This window comes from Mustelus asterias, unplaced genomic scaffold, assembly GCF_964213995.1.
Source record: "Mustelus asterias unplaced genomic scaffold, sMusAst1.hap1.1 HAP1_SCAFFOLD_495, whole genome shotgun sequence".
Lineage (NCBI taxonomy): Eukaryota > Metazoa > Chordata > Chondrichthyes > Carcharhiniformes > Triakidae > Mustelus > Mustelus asterias.
Genome location: NW_027590447.1, coordinates 145,980 through 167,401, shown reverse-complemented (window position 1 = coordinate 167,401; position 21,422 = coordinate 145,980). Strand labels below are relative to the sequence as shown.

Genomic DNA, 21,422 nt, shown 5'->3' with positions numbered 1-21,422 from the left:
CGGCCGCACCAGTCAAAGAGGTGGAGGAGTAGCATTGTTAATCAAGGATAGTTTAACGGCTGCGGAAAGGCACTTCGAGGGGGATCTGCCTACTGAGGTAATATGGGCTGAAGTTAGAAATAGGAAAGGAGCGGTCACGTTGTTAGGAGTTTACTATAGGCCCCCAAATAGTAATAGAGATGTGGAGGAAGAAATTGCTAAGCAGATTATGGATAGGTGTGGGGGTCACAGGGTAGTTGTCATGGGGGACTTTAACTTTCCAAATATTGATTGGAACCTTTGTAGGTCGAATAGTTTGGAGGGGGCAGTTTTTCTACAGTGTGTGCAGGAGGGTTTCCTGGCACAATATGTGGATAGGCCGACAAGAGGTGGGGCCACATTGGATTTGTTACTGGTAAATGAACCGGGCCAAGTGTTAGATTTGGTTGTGGGAGAGCACTTTGGAGATAGTGACCACAATTCGGTGTCTTTTGTTACTGCAATGGAGAGGGATAGGGCCATACGGCAGGGCAAGGTTTATAATTGGGGGAGAGGTAATTATGGTGCAATTGGGCAAGAATTAGGGGGCATAAGATGGGAACATAAACTGTCAGGGGAAAGGCACTAATGAAAAGTGGAACTTTTTCAAGGAACAAATACTGTGTGTCCTTGATAGGTATGTCCTTGTCAGGCAGGGAGGAAATGGCCGAGTGAGGGAACCATGGTTCACAAAAGAGGTGGAATGTCTTGCAAAAAGGAAGAGGGAAGATTATGTAGGGATGAGGAAACAAGGTTCAGATGGCTCGATTGAGGGTTACAAGTTAGCAAGGAATGAGCTGAAAAAGGGGCATAGGAGAGCTAGGAGGGGGCATGAGAAGTCCTTGGCGGGTCGGATCAAGGAATACCCCAAGGTTTTTTACTCTTATGTGAGGAATAAAAGAATGACCAGGGTGAGGTTAGGGCCGGTCAAGGACAGTAGTGGGAACTTGTGTATGGAGTCAGTAGAGATAGGAGAGGTGATGAATGAATACTTTTCTTCAGTGTTCACCAAGGAGAGGGGCCATGTTTTTGAGGAATTGAAAGTGTTACAGGCTAATAGGCTGGACGAAGTAGATGTTCGGGGGGAGGATGTAATAGCAGTTTTGAATAAACTGAAGGTCGATAAGTCCCCTGGGCCTGATGAAATATATCCTAGGATTCTTTGGGAGGCAAGGGATTAGATTGCAGAGCCTTTGGCTTTGATCTTTGCGTCCTCACTGTCCACGGGGATGGTGCCAGAGGACTGGAGAGTGGCGAATGTTGTTCCTCTGTTTAAGAAAGGGAATAGAAATGACCCTGGTAATTATAGGCCAGTTAGTCTTACTTCAGTGGTTGGTAAGTTGATGGAAAAGGTCCTGAGGGGTGGGATTTACGACCATTTAGAAAGATGCGGATTAATCCGGGGTAGTCAGCATGGATTCGTGAAGGGCAAGTCGTGCCTCACAAATTTGATAGAATTTTTTGAGGAGGTAACTAAGTGTGTTGATGAAGGTAGGGCAGTTGATGTCATATACATGGATTTTAGTAAGACGTTTGATAAGGTCCCCCATGGTCGGCTTATGATGAAAGTGAGGAGGTGTGGGATGGAGGGAAAGTTGGCCGATTGGATAGGTAACTGGCTATCTGATGAAAGACAGAGGGTGGTGGTGGATGGAAAATTTTCAGACTGGAGGCAGGTTGCTAGCAGAGTGCCACAGCAATCAGTGCTTGGTCCTCTGCTCTTTGTGATTTTTATTAATGACTTAGAGGAGGGGGCTGAAGGGTGGATCAGTAAATTTGCTGATGACACCAAGATTGGTGGAGTCGTGGATGAGGTAGAGGGCTGTTGTAGACTGCAAAGAGACTTTGCAATAGGATGCAAAGCTGGGCTGAAAAATGGCAGATGGAGTTTAACCCTGATGAATGTGAGGTGATTCATTTTGGCCGGACTAATTTAAATGTGGATTACAGGGTTAAAGGTAGGGTTCTGAAGACTGTGGATGAACAGAGAGATCTTGGGGTCCATATCCACAGATCTCTGAAGGTTGCCACTCAAGTGGATAGAGCTGTGAAGAAGGCCTATAGTGTGTTGGCTTTTATTAATCATAGAAATCATAGAAACCCTAAAGTACAGAAAGAGGCCATTCGGCCCATCGAGTCTGCACCGATCACAATTCCACCCAGGCCCTACCCCCACATCCCTACATATTTACCCACTAATCCTTCTAACCTATGCATCTCAGGACACTAAGGGGCAGTTTTAGCATGGCCAATTAACCTAACCCGCACATCTTTGGACTGTGGGAGGAAACCGGAGCACCCGGTTGAAACCCACGCAGACATGAGGAGAATGTGCAAACTCCACACAGACAGTGACCCAAGCCGGGAATTAACAGGGGGTTGGAGTTTAGGAGCCGTGGGGTTGTGCTGCAACTGTACGGGACCTTGGTGAGACCACATTTGGAATATTGTGTGCAGTTCTGGTCACCTCACTATAAGAAGGATGTGGAAGCGCTGGAAAGAGTGCAGAGGAGATTTGCCGGGATGCTGCCTGGTTTGGAGGGTAGGTCTTGTGAGGAAGGGTTGAGGGAGTTGGGGCTGTTCTCTCTGGAGCGGAGGAGGTTGAGGGGAGACTTAATAGAGGTTTATAAAATGATGAAGGGGATAGATAGAGTGAACGTTCAAAGACTATTTCCTCGGGTGGATGGAGCTATTACAAGGGGGTATAACTATATAGGGTTCATGGTGGGAGATATAGGAAGGATGTCCGAGGTAGGTTCTTTACTCAGAGGATGGTTGGGGTGTGGAATGGACTGCCTGCAGTGATAGTGGTGTCAGACACTTTAGGAACATTTAAGCGGTTATTGGATAGGCACATGGAGCACACCAGGATGATAGGGAGTGGGATAGCTTGATCTTGGTTTCAGATAAAGCTCGGCACAACATTGATGGCCGAAGGGCCTGTTCTGTGCTGTACTGTTCTATGTTCTATTTCCATTTATTTCATTTCATTTCATCTCATTCATCCATTTTATCATCCTTCTTTCTCACTGCCATTTTTCCACTTCTCCATTCCCGCCCTCCTCCTTTCCAGCCCCTCCCTCCCTTCAGGGCAACTGCCACATTCCTCAGGCAGTCCTTTAACGATCTGTGCCTCTGTTCTGCCATTCACACATTCTGATCACTTAATGGACACTCTTAGCACCATCTCAGCCTCCTGTTTCCTCATTTACATTCCCTTTGCTCCATTCCACCCACCCCCCCGACCCCAACAGTATCAATCTCTGCTGATTTTCGTTGCTCTCAGCTCTGACGAAGGGTCATCCAGACTCAGAACCTTGACTCAATTCTCTCCGGTAGTCATGATGTGGAGATGCCGGCGTTGGACTGGGGTAAACACAGTAAGAAGTTTAACAACACCAGGTTAAAGTCCAACAGGTTTATTTGGTAGCAAAAGCCACACAAGCTTTCAGAGCTCCAAGCCCCTTCTTCAGGTGAGTGGGAATTCTGTTCACAAACAGAGCATATAAAGACACAAACTCAATTTACATGAATAATAGTTGGAATGCGAATACTTACAACTAATCAAGTCTTTAAGAAACAAAACAACGTGAGTGGAGAGAGCATCAAGACAGGCTAAAAAGATGTGTATTGTCTCCAGACAAGACAGCCAGTGAAACTCTGTGGGGGTTACAAATAGTGTGACATGAACCCAATATCCCGGTTGAGGCCGTCCTCGTGTGTGCGGAACTTGGCTAATAATCTTGGATGATTGAACACCGTTCGACAATCACCAGGCAAGACTGTTCTCTTCCTGTTGGGGAGCACTTCAGCGGTCACGGGCATTCAGCCTCTGATATTCGGGTAAGCGTTCTCCAAGGCGGCCTTTGCGACACACGACGGCGCAGAGTCGCTGAGCAGAAACTGATAGCCAAGTTCCGCACACACGAGGACGGCCTCAACCGGGATATTGGGTTCATGTCACACTATTTGTAACCCCCACAGAGTTTCACTGGCTGTCTTGTCTGGAGACAATACACATCTTTTTAGCCTGTCCTGATGCTCTCTCCACTCACGTTGTTTTGTTTCTTAACGACTTGATTAGTTATAAGTATTCGCACTCCAACCATTATTCATGTAAATTGAGTTTGTGTCTTTATATGCTCTGTTTGTGAACAGAATTCCCACTCACCTGAAGAAGGGGCTTGCAGCTCCGAAAGCTTGTGTGGCTTTTGCTACCAAATAAACCTGTTGGACTTTAACCTGGTGTTGTTAAACTTCTTACTCAATTCTCTCCCCACAGATGCTGCTGAGATTTTCCAGCATTTTTCTGTTTTTGATGCAGGCAACATTCCTCTTTTTTCTCAGATGAATACTTTCCTCTCTTCCAATGGAGAAGAACTGTTTTTAATACAATCTTTATTTACAATCCCTTCTCTGCAACCTCAAATATCTGACTTTACAGCTTCACACACTCTTGAAGCTCGATAGTTCTTTTATATCTTGCTCTGTCGCATTCGGGGAAAGCTGTAATCCTGGTCACTTATCTGCATTTGATTTACTTTTTGCAATTCTGGTCACAAAGAGAATTGACTCTCGTCTCTTCAACCAATGATTCATCCAACAACCATCCCAGCCAAAGGGTGGGGCAAATGGGTGTGGTGCAAAGGAAACCGCACCCCTCCCGAAACAGCCAATGGGACCTTGATGAGGGCGGGTCCTTCAGTTGTAGGCATGTGATTGGGGAATGACAAATTAGGTAAACCAATGAGCTGTGTGGGGCAGGGAACACAGTGAGAAGTTTGACAACACCAGGTTAAAGTCCAACAGGTTTATTTGGTAGCAAAAGCCACAAGCTTTCGGAGCCTTAACTCCCTTCTTCAGGTGAGTGGGAATTCTGTTCACAAAGTGGGGCAGGGAACGCCAGGAGCTTTTTAACAAGTCCAGTTTCTGTTGTTTGGGAATGTTGGACTCCACACTCTGCAGTTTGGTAAGAGGCGAGTCTCAGGGAAATGTGTGGAAAGATATAATTGTGTGAGATTTAAACTGAAGGGGAACTTTTAGAATGTTTGAAAAGTAGCTGACATTTTTCAATAGAACTTTTCTTTCTCTGGGTTTTCTGTGAGTTTTAAAATGGTGTTTCTGTTTTACTGGAATGTGAAGTTTGCTGCGTCTTACTTAATTCCTGTTGGTTTAAAATAATTGCAGTTGGTGCCACTCCCTTGTTAAACTGTGAAGTGAGTTTTGCACAATGAAAATTTGTCATGTCTTTGTGTGTTTGCATCACTCTCACTTTCCAACTCTGCACCTCTCATTCTGCAGCAGATTGGGAAAGAAGAATATAAAATGGAGAATGTTACTAACAGTCCATGGATCTGGGCATGGAGCCCAGAAAGGGATGGGCCCATTTTCACTATGATTCAGAACTGGAATCTTGTGGAATAAATTATCATGTGACTTGAGACAGAAATGCTTTGGACAAAAGGACAAAGCAAGACTGGAAATGATTCATTTGATGTGTCTCCCACATCCCTATCCCCCCCCTACACTGCCACATGTAATACCTCATATCATTGGAATGTGGGTGGGGGTGTTTGCCTGGGTGCTGTTCACTAAATCAGAGTATCGAGTATAAAAGTTGGCGTGTTATGGTAAGGTTATATAATAAGAAGTCTCACAACACCAGGTTAATGTCCAACAGGTTTATTTGGTAGCAAATACCATAAGCTTTCGGAGCTTGCTGCTCCTTCGTCAGATGGAGTGGTCTCTGTTCTCCAACAGTGTGTTTAATGTTCCCACCAACCACATTATCTGTACCTTTTTAAGACCTGGCTGGCTGTAGAGATTTGCATTCTAATTAGTATTCTGTAATGTGATTTCTGTGTCTGAGCACTGTTGGAGAACAGAGACCACTCCATCTGACGAAGGAGCAGCGCTCCGAAAGCTTATGGTATTTGCTACCAAATAAACCTGTTGGACTTTAACCTGGTGTTGTGAGACTTCTTACTGTGCTTACCCCGGTCCAACGCCGGCATCTCCACATCAAGGTTATATAAGGCATTGGTGAGGCCGAATTTGGAGTGTTGTGTACAGTTTTGGTCACCTAGTTACAGGAAGGATGTAAATAAGGTTGAAAGAGTGCAGAGAAGGTTCACAAGGATGTTGCCGGGACTTGAGAAGCTGAGTTACAGAGAGAGATTGAATAGGTTGGGACTTTATTCCCTGGAGCGTAGAAGAATGAGGGGAGATTTGATAGAGGTGTATCAGATTTTGATGGGTATAGATAGAGTGAATGCAAGCAGGCTTTTTCCACTGAGGCTAGGGGAGAAAAAAACCAGAGGGCATGGGTTAAGGGTGAAAGGAGAAAAGTTTAAAGGGAATATTAGGTGGGGCTTCTTCAGGCAGAGAGTGGTGGGAGTGTGGAATGAGCTGCTGGATAAAGTGGTAAATGTGGGGTCACTTTTAACATTTAAGAAAAACTTGGATGGGTTCATGGATGAGAGGGGTGTGGAGGGATATGGTCCAAGTGCAGGTCAGTGGGACTTGGCATAAAATGGTTCGGCACAGACAAGAAGGGCCAAAAGGCCTGTTTCTGAGCTGTAATTTTCTATGGTTCTATGTCCAGCATCTGACACTGGTGTCTGACACACCTCAAATGTAAAGTTCAAATAAGAGCTGTTAAGTTCCCTCTGGTTGCTGGGATTGTGCTGTTTGTGTCCTGAATCGCTGTGTGTCATTCAAATGACTCCATCTGACGAAGGGAGTTTGTCCACTCCATCTGACGAAGGGGCAGCGCTCCGAAAGCTTATGGTATTTGCTTCCAAATAAACCTGTTGGACTTTAACCTGGTGTTGTGAGACTTCTTACTGTCATTCAAATGGACATTCCAGTTTAACTCTTTGCTAACTGCGCCTCTTTAGTTTACAGATTGATTCTCCAGTCTCATCATGGGTTCCCCACTTTCTGAGTTGGAAACTAGTATGAAATCAATGATGTTGGTTTTCCACAAATATGCCGGCACGGATGAGAACCAAAGCAAGCTTACACTCAGCAGAAATGAAGCGAAGCAGCTGTTGGTTAAAGAACTTTCCAACTTCATGAAGGTATGTGATGGTGTAATGATACCTCGGACAATAACTCCCAGCATTGAGAACCTACCAGCCTGGCTGGCTGGGGTGGAAAGCTAAATGTCTCACAAGCTGAGGGTGGGGGGGAGGAGTGGGTGCTGCAGTGGTATGGTTCAGCACAAGGCTTGGCGGGGTGGGGGGAGAGGTTTGTCATGTAAACCCTTTGAGCTTGTCTTGTAATAAAAATAGAAAATGCTGGAACTACTCAGCAAGTCTGGCAGTGTCTGTGGAGAAGTTTAACAACAGCAGGTTAAAGTCCAACAGTTTGTGGTGAACCATTGTTGGTTCCCACCAGGAGTGCTGAGCCATGGTCTGGCCAGTACTATGAGTCTGTAGATATGTTACTGTTGGGGTTAGGGTTGGGCTGTTCTACCTGTTAATATAGTCCTCTAGTACACCCCAGTTGGCTCCATCTCCTGGGAGAGGTATAAAGGTCACTGCTCTGCCTGGTGACCCTTTAGTCTGGGATTGTATATTGTATATAGTAGCTCCATTATTGTTGGCAATAAAAGCCTTTATTTCCCGGGTACATCCTGCCTCCCGTGTGATTTATCGTGCATCAAGGTTTATTCAGCGTGTGTGGAGACAGAAACAGTTAACGAGCAGGACCTCCTGGCTCCACGATCAGCTGGGGTGGGGCTGGGCAACCCCGCTGCACCTTTTTTGGAGTTTGGCTTCCATTGTTCTGTCCCAGGTTTGTTGCTGTGCCAATTCTCCCCCCCGCTGCTCACTGTTAGTGAATGATAGAATGTTTTGAAGGCTGCACACTCTTATCAACTGTTCTGTTCCCGCAGACACCGACCGATCCCAAAGCCATGAAAGATATCCTGGATAAGATGGACATTGATGGCAATCAAGAGATGGATTTTCAAGAGTTTATTGTCATGGTATCTTCGATCACCATCCTGTGTAATGACTATCTCGTTCACTGCCTTCAAAAGAAGGGCAAGTAAAGGGATTGAAAATGTTGGCGCCATCCTGCTCTGATTACAAAATGTATACATTGAAATAAAAAAAGGTTCAAAGACCAAATATTGATCATGTTCTGTTTTGATCTTTTCTTCACTCTCCCTTTTGGAATCTGACAGGGGGGAGGGGGGAAGCTGGGGTGAGGGTCTTTTGGGGTTTGACTCCACAACAACTTTGCCTCGACGGAGGTCAAAGGGGCTTTGACTTCCCATCGTATTTGGGTGGAATGTCAGGAATTCCCAAACTGTCCAGAGTCACAGGGTTATAGCAGGAAAGCAGGAGACTCCCGTATTGTCCTGTGCAAATGGAGCCAATTTTGAGGATTGGATTAGCGATGACTGCCCCTCCCGCCGTCCGCACCAGGCTCAGATTGGGGGGAGGGGGGAGGGATATAAATATAAATTTTGAAATTGAGATGTGGGTCACTGCCAGACCATTTGAGAGGACACACCCACCAGGTATAGAGTGGCTCATTACTGACCTCCTGTTTCAGAGACATTGGTCTGGGATTCCTGTTCACTGTGGGTGGGAATGCTGAGAGAGATGGAAAATCCGACGGGAGTCTCCGAATGGCCTTCACACCAGCGGGATTTCCCGATGCCATTGACGTAATGGAGGTCAGAAAAGGAATGAACCTCATTACCATACATTAACATATCATTAACGCATTTCCCTGCTGTATCATCACCCATGATTCGATTGCCCTTCCTGCCAATGGTGCCACCTTTATGGTTATCAGGACTAGGTGAGGAGAACCTGCTGAGGGCGCACGGGTAAGTACAGCCCCCAGGGTGGAGAGGGAGGTGCCCGGACAGTGGCCCTGCACTGGCCCCCTAGCACTGCCCCCTGTAGCAGTCAGAGACAGGGACAGCCCACATCTCTGGCACTCGGAAGGCAGCTGGAGATCAGCCACTGGTTCAGTGCGTGTCAGATAATAGAGTTGTTAATAATAGAAATAAAATACTGCAGATGCTGGAAATCTGGATTAAAAACAGAAAATGTGGGACGAAGGACAATGGACGCAAATAACAGAGTTGAAGCCACCGGCACCATAAGAAACAGGAATAGGCCATTCGGCCCCTCAAACTTGCTCCACCATTCAATAGGATCATGGCTAATCCGATATTCATGTCCCTTTTCCCATAACCCTCGATTTCTTCATTATCAGAAATCTATCAATCTCAACCTTAAATATACACAAGGACTCTGCCCCACAGCTCACTGCGGCAAGGAGTTCCAAACACAACTGTCAGAGAGAGGAAATTCCTCCACATCTCCGTATTAAATTGGTGCCCCTTCATTCTGAGACTCTGCCCTCTGGTTCTAGACTCTCCCATGAGGGGAAACTTCCTCTCAGCATTTACCCTGTCAAAGCCCCTTAAGATTCTGATATGTTTCAATGAGATCACCTCGCATTCTGCTAAATTCCAATGAGACCCAACCTGTTTAACCTTTCCCCGTAAGACAATCCCTCCATACTGGGGATCATCCCAGTGAACCTTCTCTGAACTGCCTCCAATGAAATAATATCTTTCCTTAAATAAGGGATCAAAACAGCTCTCAGTTCTCCAGATGTGGTCTCACCAGCACCTTGTTTCGCTGCAGCAAAACTTCCCGACTCTTTTACTCCAACCCCCTTGAAATAAGGGCCAACATTCCATTAGCCTTCCTGATTACCTGCTGTGCCTGTGTGCCAGCTTTCTGTGTTTCGTACACAGGTACCTCCAAGTCCGCATTGTGTTGCAGCTTTCTGCAGCTTTTTTCCATTTAAATAACATTCTGTTCTTTTGTTCTTCCTTCCAAAATGAACAACTTCACATTTTCCCACATTATACCCCATTTGCCAACTTTTTGCTCACTTATTGAACCGATCAATATCTCTGTAAACTGTTTGTATCTCTCTCACAACTTGCCTTTCCACCTATTTTTCTGTCTTCTACAAACTTGGCTACAGTAAATTCACTTCCTTCCTCCAAGTCATCAATATATATTATAAACAGTTGCAATCCCAGCACTGATCCCTGTGGAACTCCACAGGTTACAGGTCGCCGACCTGGGAGAGAACCCTGTATCCCACTTGCTGTTTCCTGTCCATTTGCCAACTCTCTCTCCGTGCCAATAAAATACCCCAACATCATGGGCTCTTATCTGATGACTTAACCTTTTGTGAGGTACCTTGTTGAATGCTTTCTGGAAGTCCAAATACAACACATCTACTGATTCCCCTCTCTCCACTCTGGTTGGGACTCCCTCGTAAAACTCTAATAACTTACTCAGACACGATTTCCCTTTCATGAACCATGCTGATTCTGCTTGATTAGATTATGATTTTCCAAATGTGCTGTTCTTACTGCCTTAATAATTAATTCCAACATTTTTCCAGCAATAGATGTTAGGCTAATTGGCCGATAGTTATCCACTTTTTGCCCCTCTCCCTTTTTGAATACGAGTGTCACATTGGCAGTTTTCCAATCCTCCGGTACTTCTCCAGAATCGAAGGATTTTTGGAAAATGACAACCACTGCACTCACTATCTCTGTTAATACTTCTTTTAGGATCCGAGGATGCAAGCCATCTGGGCCAGGGGACTTAGTTGCTTTTAGCCCCATTCGTTTGTCTAATTCTCCAGGGATGGTGATGGTATTTTATTCCTCTCCGTATTTTTGAGTATTAATGGAATGTTCGAAGTATCTTCCACTGTGAAGACTGAATGCAAAATATCTGTTTAGCTCCTCCGCCATTTCCTTGTTCCCCATAACTCTCTCCCCAGATTCATTCTCTATGGGTCCTCTGTTCACTTTGAACACTCTCTTTGTTTTTAGATATGAAAGAAGCTCTTATTGTCAGTATTTATATTCCTCACTAGTTTATCCTCATAGTTTATTTTCTCTCTTTATTATCTTGTTTAGCCCTCTGTTGGGTTCTGAATTTATCCTGGTCTTTGGGACTATCACTGATTTTTGCCTCCTTGTATGCTTTTTCTTTCTACTTAATACTCTCCTTAAATTCCTTGGTTAGTCATGGCTGCTTTATCCCTTTCTTAGAACCTTTCCTCCTCACTGGGATAGATTTTTGCTGAGAGTCACGAATTTCCTCCTTAAGTGTCAGCCACTGCTCGCTTCCTGTCTTTGCCGCTAATCTATCTGCCCAATCCACTTTGGGTAACCATATCCACATTTCATTGTAATTCCCTTCATTTAAGTTAAACACAGTTGTTTCTGACCCAAGTTTCTCACTCTCAAACTGAATATTAAATGTTATCATGTTATGATCACTGCTTCCTAGGGGATCTTTTACTCTGAGGTCATTTATTAACCCTGCTTCATTACCCATTACCAGATCCAAGATAGCCCATTTCCTGGTTGGATCCATGATATATTGCTCTGGGAAACTATCCCTAATGCAGTCTATGAACTTGTTGCCATAGCTACCTTTTCCAACATGATTAACTAAATCAACATGAAGATTAAAGTCACCCATAATTATTGCTCTATTCTTTCTAATAAGCTACTATTATTTGCTGATTTATTCCCTTTTCTAGAGTGTGGTTACTGTTTGGGGTCTGGACACTACTCCTACCAACGTCGTCTTCCCCTTGCTGTTTAATTTCCCTCCACCCAAATGGACTCTACGTCATTCAAGCCAAGATTGTTGCTCACAACTGACCTCGTTTCACCTCTTATTAACAGAGCTACCCCACCACCTTTTCCTTCCCTCCTGTCTTTCCGAAAGTCCCTAAATATTCAGTTCCCAATTTTGATCTCCTTTTAACCATGTCTCCGTCATGGCGATGAGATAATTTCCATTTACCTCGATTTGCGCCATCAGTTCGTTGACCTCATTCTGAATGCTTTGTGCATTAAGATATGGAGCCTTTAGGCTTACCTTTTTTCCATTGTTAATCATCCTAACTTCTCTTTGTATTGTGGCCCTATTTACCTCTTGACCTGGTTACCCTGGCTATCGTTTCTGCATTTTGCTGCTCTTTCTGTTGTTGCTGCCCTTATTTCTCTTTCCCTTGTCACCCTGCTCAGGTTCCCAACCCCCTGCCATTCTAGTTCAAACTCTTCCCAGCCACTCTAGCAAGTTACCCCCCCCCCCCCCGCCCCCCCCCCCCCCCCCCCCCCCAACAACCCCAAGGACATCAATCCCGGTCCTACCCAGGTGTAACCCATCCAGTTTGTTCTGGTCTCACCTCCCCAGAACCGGTCCCAGTGGCCCAGGAATCTGAAATCCTCCCTCGACATCATCTTTACAGCCACGTATTCATCCGATATATCCTGCCGTTTCTGCTCTGACAAGCATGTGGTGCAGGTAGTAATCCTGAGATCACTGCCTGCCTCGTCCTCTTACTCTGCTTGGTGGTCATTCAGTCCCTTCCTGCCTGTGGAGTCTGAGTTTGCGGTTTGATCACCTCTCTATACGTGCTATCCACAATATTCTCCACTTCATGGATTCTCCACAGTGTCTCCAGCCACTGCTCCAGATCCGAAACACGGGCTTCTAGGAGTTGCAGCTGGAGACAATTCCTGCACAGATGCTGGCCTCGGGCACTAGAAATGTTCCCGCCTTCCCACATAGAGCAGGAGAAGCACACTACAGCATTGAGCTGTCCTGCCATGACTTCTCCTTTAAATTAAACCTTTCATTATTTAGGGCCCTTTTTGCCCGATCCTCATCACCACAGAATATACAGATTATAAACCACAAAAGGACCTCACAAACTACATGTGATGTAAATAGCAAATGCTTACCCAGACTTACTCACCCCTCACCAATCAGCTCTCTCCCTTGTAACCCATAAGATCATAAGACATAGGAGCAGAATTAGGCCATTCGGCCCATCGAGTCTGCTCCGCCATTCGATCATGGCTGATAAGTTTCTCAACCCCATTCTCCCATCTTTTCCCCGTAACGTTTGATCCCCTTATCAACCAAGAACCTATCTACCTCTGTCTTAAAGACACTCAATGGCCCGGCCTCCTCAGTGGCAATGAATTCCACAGATTCACCACCCTCTGGCTGAAGAGATTCCTCCTCTACTGCAGCGCGGCAAGACCACTCTCTGAAGATTTAAGCTGGAAAGTCAAGAAGAAAATGCAAAGAGCGCCTCTTTCCCCTGGCACTGAGTTCCCAATACCCAACCTCACTCAGCGCTTTTCTCCGCTGTATCACTGGGAACATAGAAAAAGATGATGGGGTGTTTGGTTGTCAGGCTGTGACGCTGGCTAGCGGCACAATCAGCCACGCTTTTTCACGATCAGGCTGTTATTTCTAAAGGCCAAACAGTGACCAAAGGTTCATATGAAACACACCCAACCTTCCCTGTGCAACACCTCACCCGCTCACAGCACTGACCCCTGGCACGAATGCTGCCCGTAAGAATTCAAACTTTTGCAATAAGATCATCTTTCATCCTTCCAAATTTAAGGGAATAAAAAGATATTCCCCTTAATCTCTCTTTCAGGAAAGGACAATCCCCTCACCTCAGGAATCGATCCTGTGAATCTATCTTACTCACTCTCTCAGACAAGAGTGCCCTTTTTTAAGTAAGGGATGTTAAATTCTACACAGTATTCTAGGTGTGGTCTCACTGAGGCCCAGAACAATTGCAGCAAGTTTTATTTACACTTACACTCCAGTCTCTAACCTATCATTTGCTGATTAATTTGCTTCCTGCTGATGCACGGCAGTTTGGGAGTGGCAGGAACATTTGCAGATTTGACAATGAGGATGTAAATTGGTGAATCGAGGTATTGTTGAATTAGACATGAATCTAGATCAGCAGAGTTTAGTTATCCAGAGACCCAGGCTAATGCTCTGGGGACAAGGATTCAAATCCCACCACAGCAACTCGTCCGTATTTCACCCTCACTTACAAAGATTTTTCCGTCTTGTATTTAATGTTTCGATAAATTCCCAACAAAAGTTTACAAAGTTAAGCCAGAATGTCTCCATGGTAACAGGCCACAACTGAATGGGCTGTTTGAAGCAATTTCACAATCCAATCAACAAGCAAATTCTTGATGATTCACATGTTTTAAAAAATAAAAATAGGCTTGAGATTGCCACACTGCCCAATGCTGAGCACAGGATGCAGAGCTGGACCTCAGCTCCCCTGTCTCCTCATTCTGCCTGCTTTATGTTTTGAGGAGGGTGCGTGTGTATGGGGTGAGGTGTCAGACAGTTCACATTCCCAGATGGAAACAGGAATATTATCTGGGAAACTGCAGCTACCCATTCAAAGCAAGTTCAAAATGAGTTTGAATGTTTGTACAGGAAGCTCGTGAAACATAGAACATAGAACGTAGAACAGTACAGCACAGAACAGGCCCTTCGGCCCACGATGTTGTGCCGAGCTTTATCTGAAACCAAGATCAAGCTATCCCACTTCCTATCATCCTGGTATGCTCCATGTGCCTATCCAATAACCGCTTAAATGTTCCTAAAGTGTCTGACTCCACTATCACTGCAGGCAGTCCATTCCACACCCCAACCACTCTCTGCGTAAAGAACCTACCTCTGATATCCTTCCTGTATCTCCCACCACTTTACAAGTCCTTGAGGAAAGGAACAGAGACAGGGACCAGAAATCTACCGTCCCACCCGCCACGGGAATCGGAGCGTGCGAGGGGCGGACCATGGAAAGGTCCATTAACCTCGGGCGGGATTTTACAGTTTCGGGATGAATGAGACTGGAAAATCCCACTCAGGGAGAGAATTTTGGGGAGAGAATTCCAGAGCTTGGGGTCTAGACAGCAAATGACACAACTGCCAAATACCCTAGGATTCATTAGAAATCATAGAAATCATAGAAACCCTACAGTGCAGAAGGAGGCCATTCGGCCCATCGAGTCTGCACCGACCACATTCCCACCCAGGCCCTACCCCCACATATTTTTACCCGCTAATCCCTCTAACCTTCACATCCCAGGACTCTAAGGGGCAATTTTTAACCTGGCCAATCAACCTAACCCGCACATCTTTGGACTATGGGAGGAAAGCGGAGCACCCGGAGGAAACCCACGCAGACACGGGGAGAGTGTGCAAACTCCACACAGTCGCTGAAGGCCAGAATTGAACCCAGGTCCCTGGCGCTGTTCGGCCGCAGTGTTAACCACTGTGCCACCTTCACTCCATGGTTCCAGCAGTTACGTCGCTGCTGGTCTGACTGTGATTAGTTGTGAGTGTGGAATCGTGCACACGAACTGATTTCAGTTTGTTTCGATGACAGACTCACTCCGGGTTGCTATTTACATAATCTACCCAAAATCTCCTGCAGCCTCACTGCGAAACCCTTCAATATGAAAAGGCAGTCACACAGCTGTGCAAATGGAACATTCCTCATCAGATGTTAATGGTTGACCAGATGTTTATTGTTCTCTCTATTTTGATCACAATTGCTGGAATCTGCTATTCTCAAGTTGGATTCTTTAACTGCCTCCTTCCTCCCCGCCAGAACCTTCTCTCTGTGAAGGATAGAAACTAAAGTGCAAACCTATCGAAGCGCCAACAGCTGGATAATACTTCCTGGTCCACCGATATCAGAGCAAACAGCAACATGTTGACGAAAGCAGCCTGGGTAAAGGAAATTCCTGACTGTGACACAGTGAGACATTTCTTAAACAAACTGGCCAGTTAGAAAAGTAATTCCTTTCTTCAAAAAGGGAGATTGAACTAACCCAGCAAAACTATCGACCAATTAACCTGACGATAGTAATCGAATAACTATCAGGGTTTGAACTGAAAAACCAGAGACCAGAATATCTTGAGACGAAGGATGGAGTGAATGAAAAAGTAGCAGCAAAGATTTTTAAAAAGAGGTTTCTGCTGGTTCAGCACTTGATGGATTTATTGATGAGAGGTGATTGGAGAAAGCATCTGCTGCACTTTCTGGATCATTCCACAAAGATGCTGGAGCCAGGAAAAGAATAGATGAAAGATGATGTGATTGGTCGATGTGTGTGTATTTCATAGCATCCCGACATTGCAGAAGGAGGCTGCTCGGTCCATTGAGACCGCACCGACCACAATCCCTATCGCTGCAACCTCACGCATCTACCCTGCTAATCACTCTGACGCTAAGGGGCAATTGAGCAAGGCCAATGTACATAACCAGCGTGTCTTTCAGGCTGTGGGAGGAAACCGGAGCACCCGGAGGAAACCCACGCAGACACGGGGAGAACGTGCAAACTCCACACAGACAGTGGGCCAAGCCGTGAATTGAACCCGGGTCCCTGGCGCTGTGAGGCAGCAGTGCTAACCCACTGTGCTACCGCGCAGATTCCTGAATGGATCTTTCAACAGAGGAAACTGAACATGTAGAAATTGTGCCAGTGGAACTGACAGAGCCATCCAGCAAGATCTGGGCTGTGAAGGGGGTTGGGGGTGAGGGGTGCTGGGAGACTCGGCCACTGTGATAACTGCGATGCTGCGACACAGTCTCCAGTGCAGTCCCCCCGAGCTGAGTGAAAGGCCAGGTGGAGAGTGCAGGCGGGTTTCTGGGGTGGCAGCTTGTGATGTGAGCAGATCCTTATACTCAGGAACGTCAGAATCTAGAATATCAGCGGCCACTCGTTATCAACTTTATTGATTTCCAGGAGGCTTTCAATAGCAGCCATTGACAATCACTTTGGGACATTGCAAGACTGGCCTCAAAGAGATTGAAAAGAATCTTCATGGAAAAGCAGAAAAGTGCAGGTGCTAGAACTCTAAAATAGAAACAGGAAATGCTGGAATAAACTCAGCAGGGTCACACAGAAACTTTACCGAGAGAGAAACAGAGTTAACATTTCAGGTCTGGGAACTTTTGGTTAAATGTCTTAAAGAAACCCTGCTACAAAGGTCTGGGGCTTTGGTGAGACCTGTGGTGAACCATAGATGGTTACCACTATGGGTACTGAACCATAGATGGTTACCACTATGGGTACTGAACCATAGATGGTTACCACTATGGGTACTGAACCATAGATGGTTACCACTATGGGTACTGAACCATAGATGGTTACCACTATGGGTACTGAACCATAGATGGTTACCACTATGGGTACTGAACCATAGATGGTTACCACTATGGGTACTGAACCATAGATGGTTACCACTATGGGTACTGAACCATAGATGGTTACCACTATGGGTACTGAACCATAGATGGTTACCACTATGGGTACTGAACCATAGATGGTTACCACTATGGGTACTGAACCATAGATGGTTACCACTATGGGTACTTGTAGATATGTTACTGTTGTCACTGTTGGGGTTAGGGTTGGGGTGTTCTCCCTGTTGGTATTGTTCTGTGGTACACTCCGGTTGGCTCCGCCTACCTGTAGGAGTATAAAGGTCACTGCACTGCTTGGTGACCCTTTAGTCTGGGATTGTATTGTTAAGCAGTATGCTCCATTCTTGTTGCTAATAAAAGCCTTTATTTCCCGGGTACGATCCAGCCTCCCGAGTGACTTAATCGCGCATCAATTTTATTAGTAACAAATTTTGGTAAAAAAAAACCATGGAGCAAATGTTAAAACCCGATCGGCTTACCTTAGATCCACGTGCCGCTGGAGCGTCGAACACTTTCGACCATTGGTTGAAGTGTTTTCAAGACTATATCGATGCCTCAACAGCAATACAAAATGACGCTGATAGACTGCGGGTCCTCCACGTGAGGGTAAGCGACACCGTATACTCATCAATCCGCGATGCCCAAGACTACAAAGGGGCCATCGAACTACTTAAGAAACTGTACAACAAACCGCCAAACGAAATCCATGCTCGACACCTTCTAGCCACTTGACGGCGGCAGCCCGGTGAAACGACGGGACGGTACCTGCGCGAACTTCAGCAGCTAGCCAGAGCCTGCAACTGCAAGCCAGTGTCGGCGGCCCAGTATACGAACGACTTAATCCGAGATGCGTTCGTGGCGGGAATCGGCTCATCTTATATTCGCCTGCGGTTGCTAGAGCAAGGTAACCTAGACCTCGCTAAAACGGTGGAATTGGCTGACACAATGGAAACGGCCTCCAGAAGTCTAGAAACTTACCCCACCGACCACGTGGGAACATCGTGGCAAGTACAGCCACCGACTCAACTCTACCCAACGGCTCCGAAAAACTGCGCGATTGTGCTTTCAACCTCGGACCTGACGACGGCGGCAGCTCCAGGAGGCCCGCGGTGCTATTTCTGTGGATTGGCGAAACACCCTCGGCAGCGATGTCCGGCCAGAACGGTATTTTGCTCCGCGTGTGGGAAGAAAGGGCACTATGCCAAAGTATGCCGAGCTAAACCACCTTCAAAGCTTAGCAGCGCGGCGTGTGATTCCCCAGAACCTGTCTCCTTGTCTCCGGCTTCATTGAGGTCTTCCACCACGTGCGATTCACGAGCGCCGCCATTCCTGACGACGAAGACGCAAGACACGTGCGACCTGCAGGGGCCGCCACTTTTAGCGCCACCGACCACGTGCGATCCATGGGCGCAGCCACTTTGGTCGGCACCGACTGCAGACGACCAGCAGGGGTCATCATCATCAACCATCTCAGCTGCCTGCAGTTGCACTCAAGACCCAACGGTGGCGTCAATCATCCTGGACCAGGCCAAGCCTCACAGACTCGACAAATCCATGATGGGCATAGAGGTAAATGGACGCCGAATACATTGTCTGTTTGACAGCGGGAGCACGGAGAGTTTCATTCATCCCGACACCGTGAAACGGTGCGGTCTCCGAGTACAGACTGTCAGACAGACAATTTCTATGGCGTCAAGGTCCCGATCTGTTACCGTTCTTGGGAGCTGCGTGGTCAACCTAACGGTGCGGGGCACAGTTTATGAGAACTTCAGGCTCCTCGTGTTACCGCACCTTTGTGCTCCGATACTCCTGGGACTAGACTTTATGGTCCACCTGAGGAGTGTGACCCTGCAGTACAATGGGCCACTCCCTCCACTTTCAGTGGGAGAACCGCGGCCTCCAAATTGCCCAGCGCGCTCCACGTGCAGTCTCTCGACACTCAGAATCACCCCGCCATCTTTATTCGAGAATCTCGTGCCAGGCTGCAAGCCCATCGCAACTAAGAGCAGGCGTTACAGCGCTGAGGATCGGATCTTTATTCGATCTGAGGTTCAGCGGCTCCTCAGGGAAGGGATCATTCAACCTAGCACTAGTCCATGGAGAGCGCAAGTCGTAGTGGTTAAAACTGGAGACAAACCCCGGATGGTCATAGACTATAGTCAGACCATTAATAGATACACGCAGCTGGATGCGTATCCTCTCGCGCGCATATCTGACATGGTCAACCAGATTGCGCAGTACCGGGTGTTCTCCACCATTGACTTGAAGTCAGCTTACCACCAGCTCCCCATTCGCCCAGAGGACCGAAAATATACGGCCTTTGAGGCGGATGGTCGTCTCTACCACTTCTTAAGGGTCCCCTTTGGCGTCACGAATGGGGTCTTGGTCTTCCAGCGTGCAATGGACCGAATGGTGGACCAAAACGGGCTACGGGCTACCTTCCCGTACCTGGACAACGTAACTATCTGCGGCCATGACCAGCAGGACCACGATGCCAATCTCCTCAAATTTTTACAGCACTGCATCTCGCCTGAATCTGACCTACAACAGGGAGAAGTGTGTATCTAGCAATTCTCGGATACGTGGTGGAAAACGGGGTCCTTGGCCCTGATCCAGACCGTATGCGTCCCCTCCTTGAACTTCCCCGACCCACTAGCATCAAAGCACTGAGAAGATGCTTAGGCTTCTTTTCGTACTATGCACAGTGGGTTCCCAATTATGCGGACAAAGTCCGTCCGCTCATAAAATCTACCTCTTTTCCCCTGGCAGCAGAGACTTGCTTAGCCTTTGAAGGGATAAAAGCTGACATCGCGAAAGCCACGATGCACGCTGTCGATGAGTCCATCCCCTTTCAGGTGGAGAGTGATGCATCTGATTTCGCCCTGGCCGCCACACTTAACCAGGCGGGCAGGCCCGTCACCTTTTTCTCTCGCACCCCCCAAGGCCCTGAAGTTCGGCACTCTGCGGTGGAAAAAGAGGCTCAGGCCATTGTGGAGGCCGTCCGGCATTGGCGCCATTACTTGGCTGGAAAACGAATCACCCTGCCCACGGACCAGCGGCATTCATGTTCAACAACACGTTAAGGGGTAAGATCAAAAATGATAAAATCTTGAGGTGGAGAATCGAACTCTCCACCTACAACTATGATATCATGTACCGTCCGGGGAAGCTCAATGAGCCCTCAGATGCCCTGTTGCGTGCAACATGTGCCAGTGTGCAGGAGGATCGGTTACAGGCCCTCCACAATGATCTCTGCCATCCGGGGATCACTCGGCTCTTCCATTTCGTAAAGGCCCAGAATCTACCCTACTCAGTAGAAGATGTCAGGTCAATAACCCGAAGCTGCCAGGTATGTGCTGAATGCAAGCCACACTTCTATCGACCTGACAGGGCACACTTCATTAAGGCCACTCGCCCTTTTGAAAGACTGAGTGTGGATTTCAAGGGCCCCCTTCCTTCGACAGATCGGAATGTGTACTTCCTCAACATGATTGACGAGTACTCACGATTCCCTTTTGCCATTCCCTGTTCACACATGACCGCTGCCACGGTTATCAAAGCATTGTGGGATCTTTTCACCCTGTTCGGTTACCCCAACTATATCCACAGTGATAGGGGCTCGTCGTTTATGAGTGACGACTTGAGGCAATACCTGCTCTCAAAAGGGATTGCCTCAAGTAGAACTACGAGTTACAACCCCAGGGGTAACGGGCATGTTGAAAGAGAAAATGCTACAGTCTGGAAGGCTGTCTTACTGGCGTTGAGGTCTAAGAGTCTTCCAGTCTCCCGTTGGCAAGAGGTACTTTCTGATGCGCTCCATTCAATCCGGTCCTTCCTGTGTACGACAACCAACGCTACCCCACATGAGTGGATGTTTACCTTCCCTAGGAAGTCTTCCTCTGGGACCTCACTGCCGTCTTGGTTGATGTACTCAGGACCTGTCCTCCTGCATGTCCTCCAACCAAAGGCATGTTAGGACCCGCAAGTCCGACCCTTTGGTTGAACAGGTCCATCTCCTCCACGCCAACCCTCAATATGCCTATGTGGCATATCCTGACGGGCGAGAGGACACGGTCTCTATTCAAGATCTGGCGCCTGCAGGGGACTTGGAAACCCCTGTCACTCCTGCACCCCTGGTTAGGGACCCCTTGACCTTTATCTCCCCTCCTGACACGGCGCGGGCAGTATCGGGACCACCACTTAATCCTCTTACTCCCGTGTACAGCTTGCCTGAGTCCAGGAGATTGTCGCCACCTCGGGGCGTGCTC

General features: G+C 47.1%; 1 protein-coding gene across 2 annotated transcripts; it reads left to right on the top strand.

The window, feature by feature from the left end:
• The first annotated feature begins 4,727 nt into the window (after positions 1-4,727).
• Positions 4,728-8,162, top strand: LOC144486861 (protein S100-Z-like). 2 transcript variants are annotated; one of them, XM_078204881.1, is made up of 3 exons: positions 4,728-4,881; positions 6,918-7,100; positions 7,919-8,162. In XM_078204881.1, the coding sequence occupies exons 2-3, from the start codon at positions 6,945-6,947 to the stop codon at positions 8,075-8,077; spliced, it is 315 nt and encodes a 104-aa protein (XP_078061007.1). In that variant the 5' UTR covers positions 4,728-4,881; positions 6,918-6,944; the 3' UTR covers positions 8,078-8,162. The 2 variants fall into 2 exon arrangements, with proteins under 2 accessions (XP_078061007.1, XP_078061008.1); XM_078204882.1 differs by having other exon boundaries at positions 4,875-4,987.
• The last annotated feature ends 13,260 nt before the right edge of the window (positions 8,163-21,422 follow it).

What these genes read in the sequence shown, in the direction of transcription:
- LOC144486861 (XM_078204881.1), top strand. Translation starts at nt 6,945, where the DNA reads ATGGGTTCCCCACTTTCTGAGTTGGAAACTAGTATGAAATCAATGATG. An exon ending in AACTTTCCAACTTCATGAAG is followed by an intron (nt 7,101 to 7,918) that starts GTATGTGATGGT and finishes CTGTTCCCGCAG; the next exon opens with ACACCGACCGATCCCAAAGC.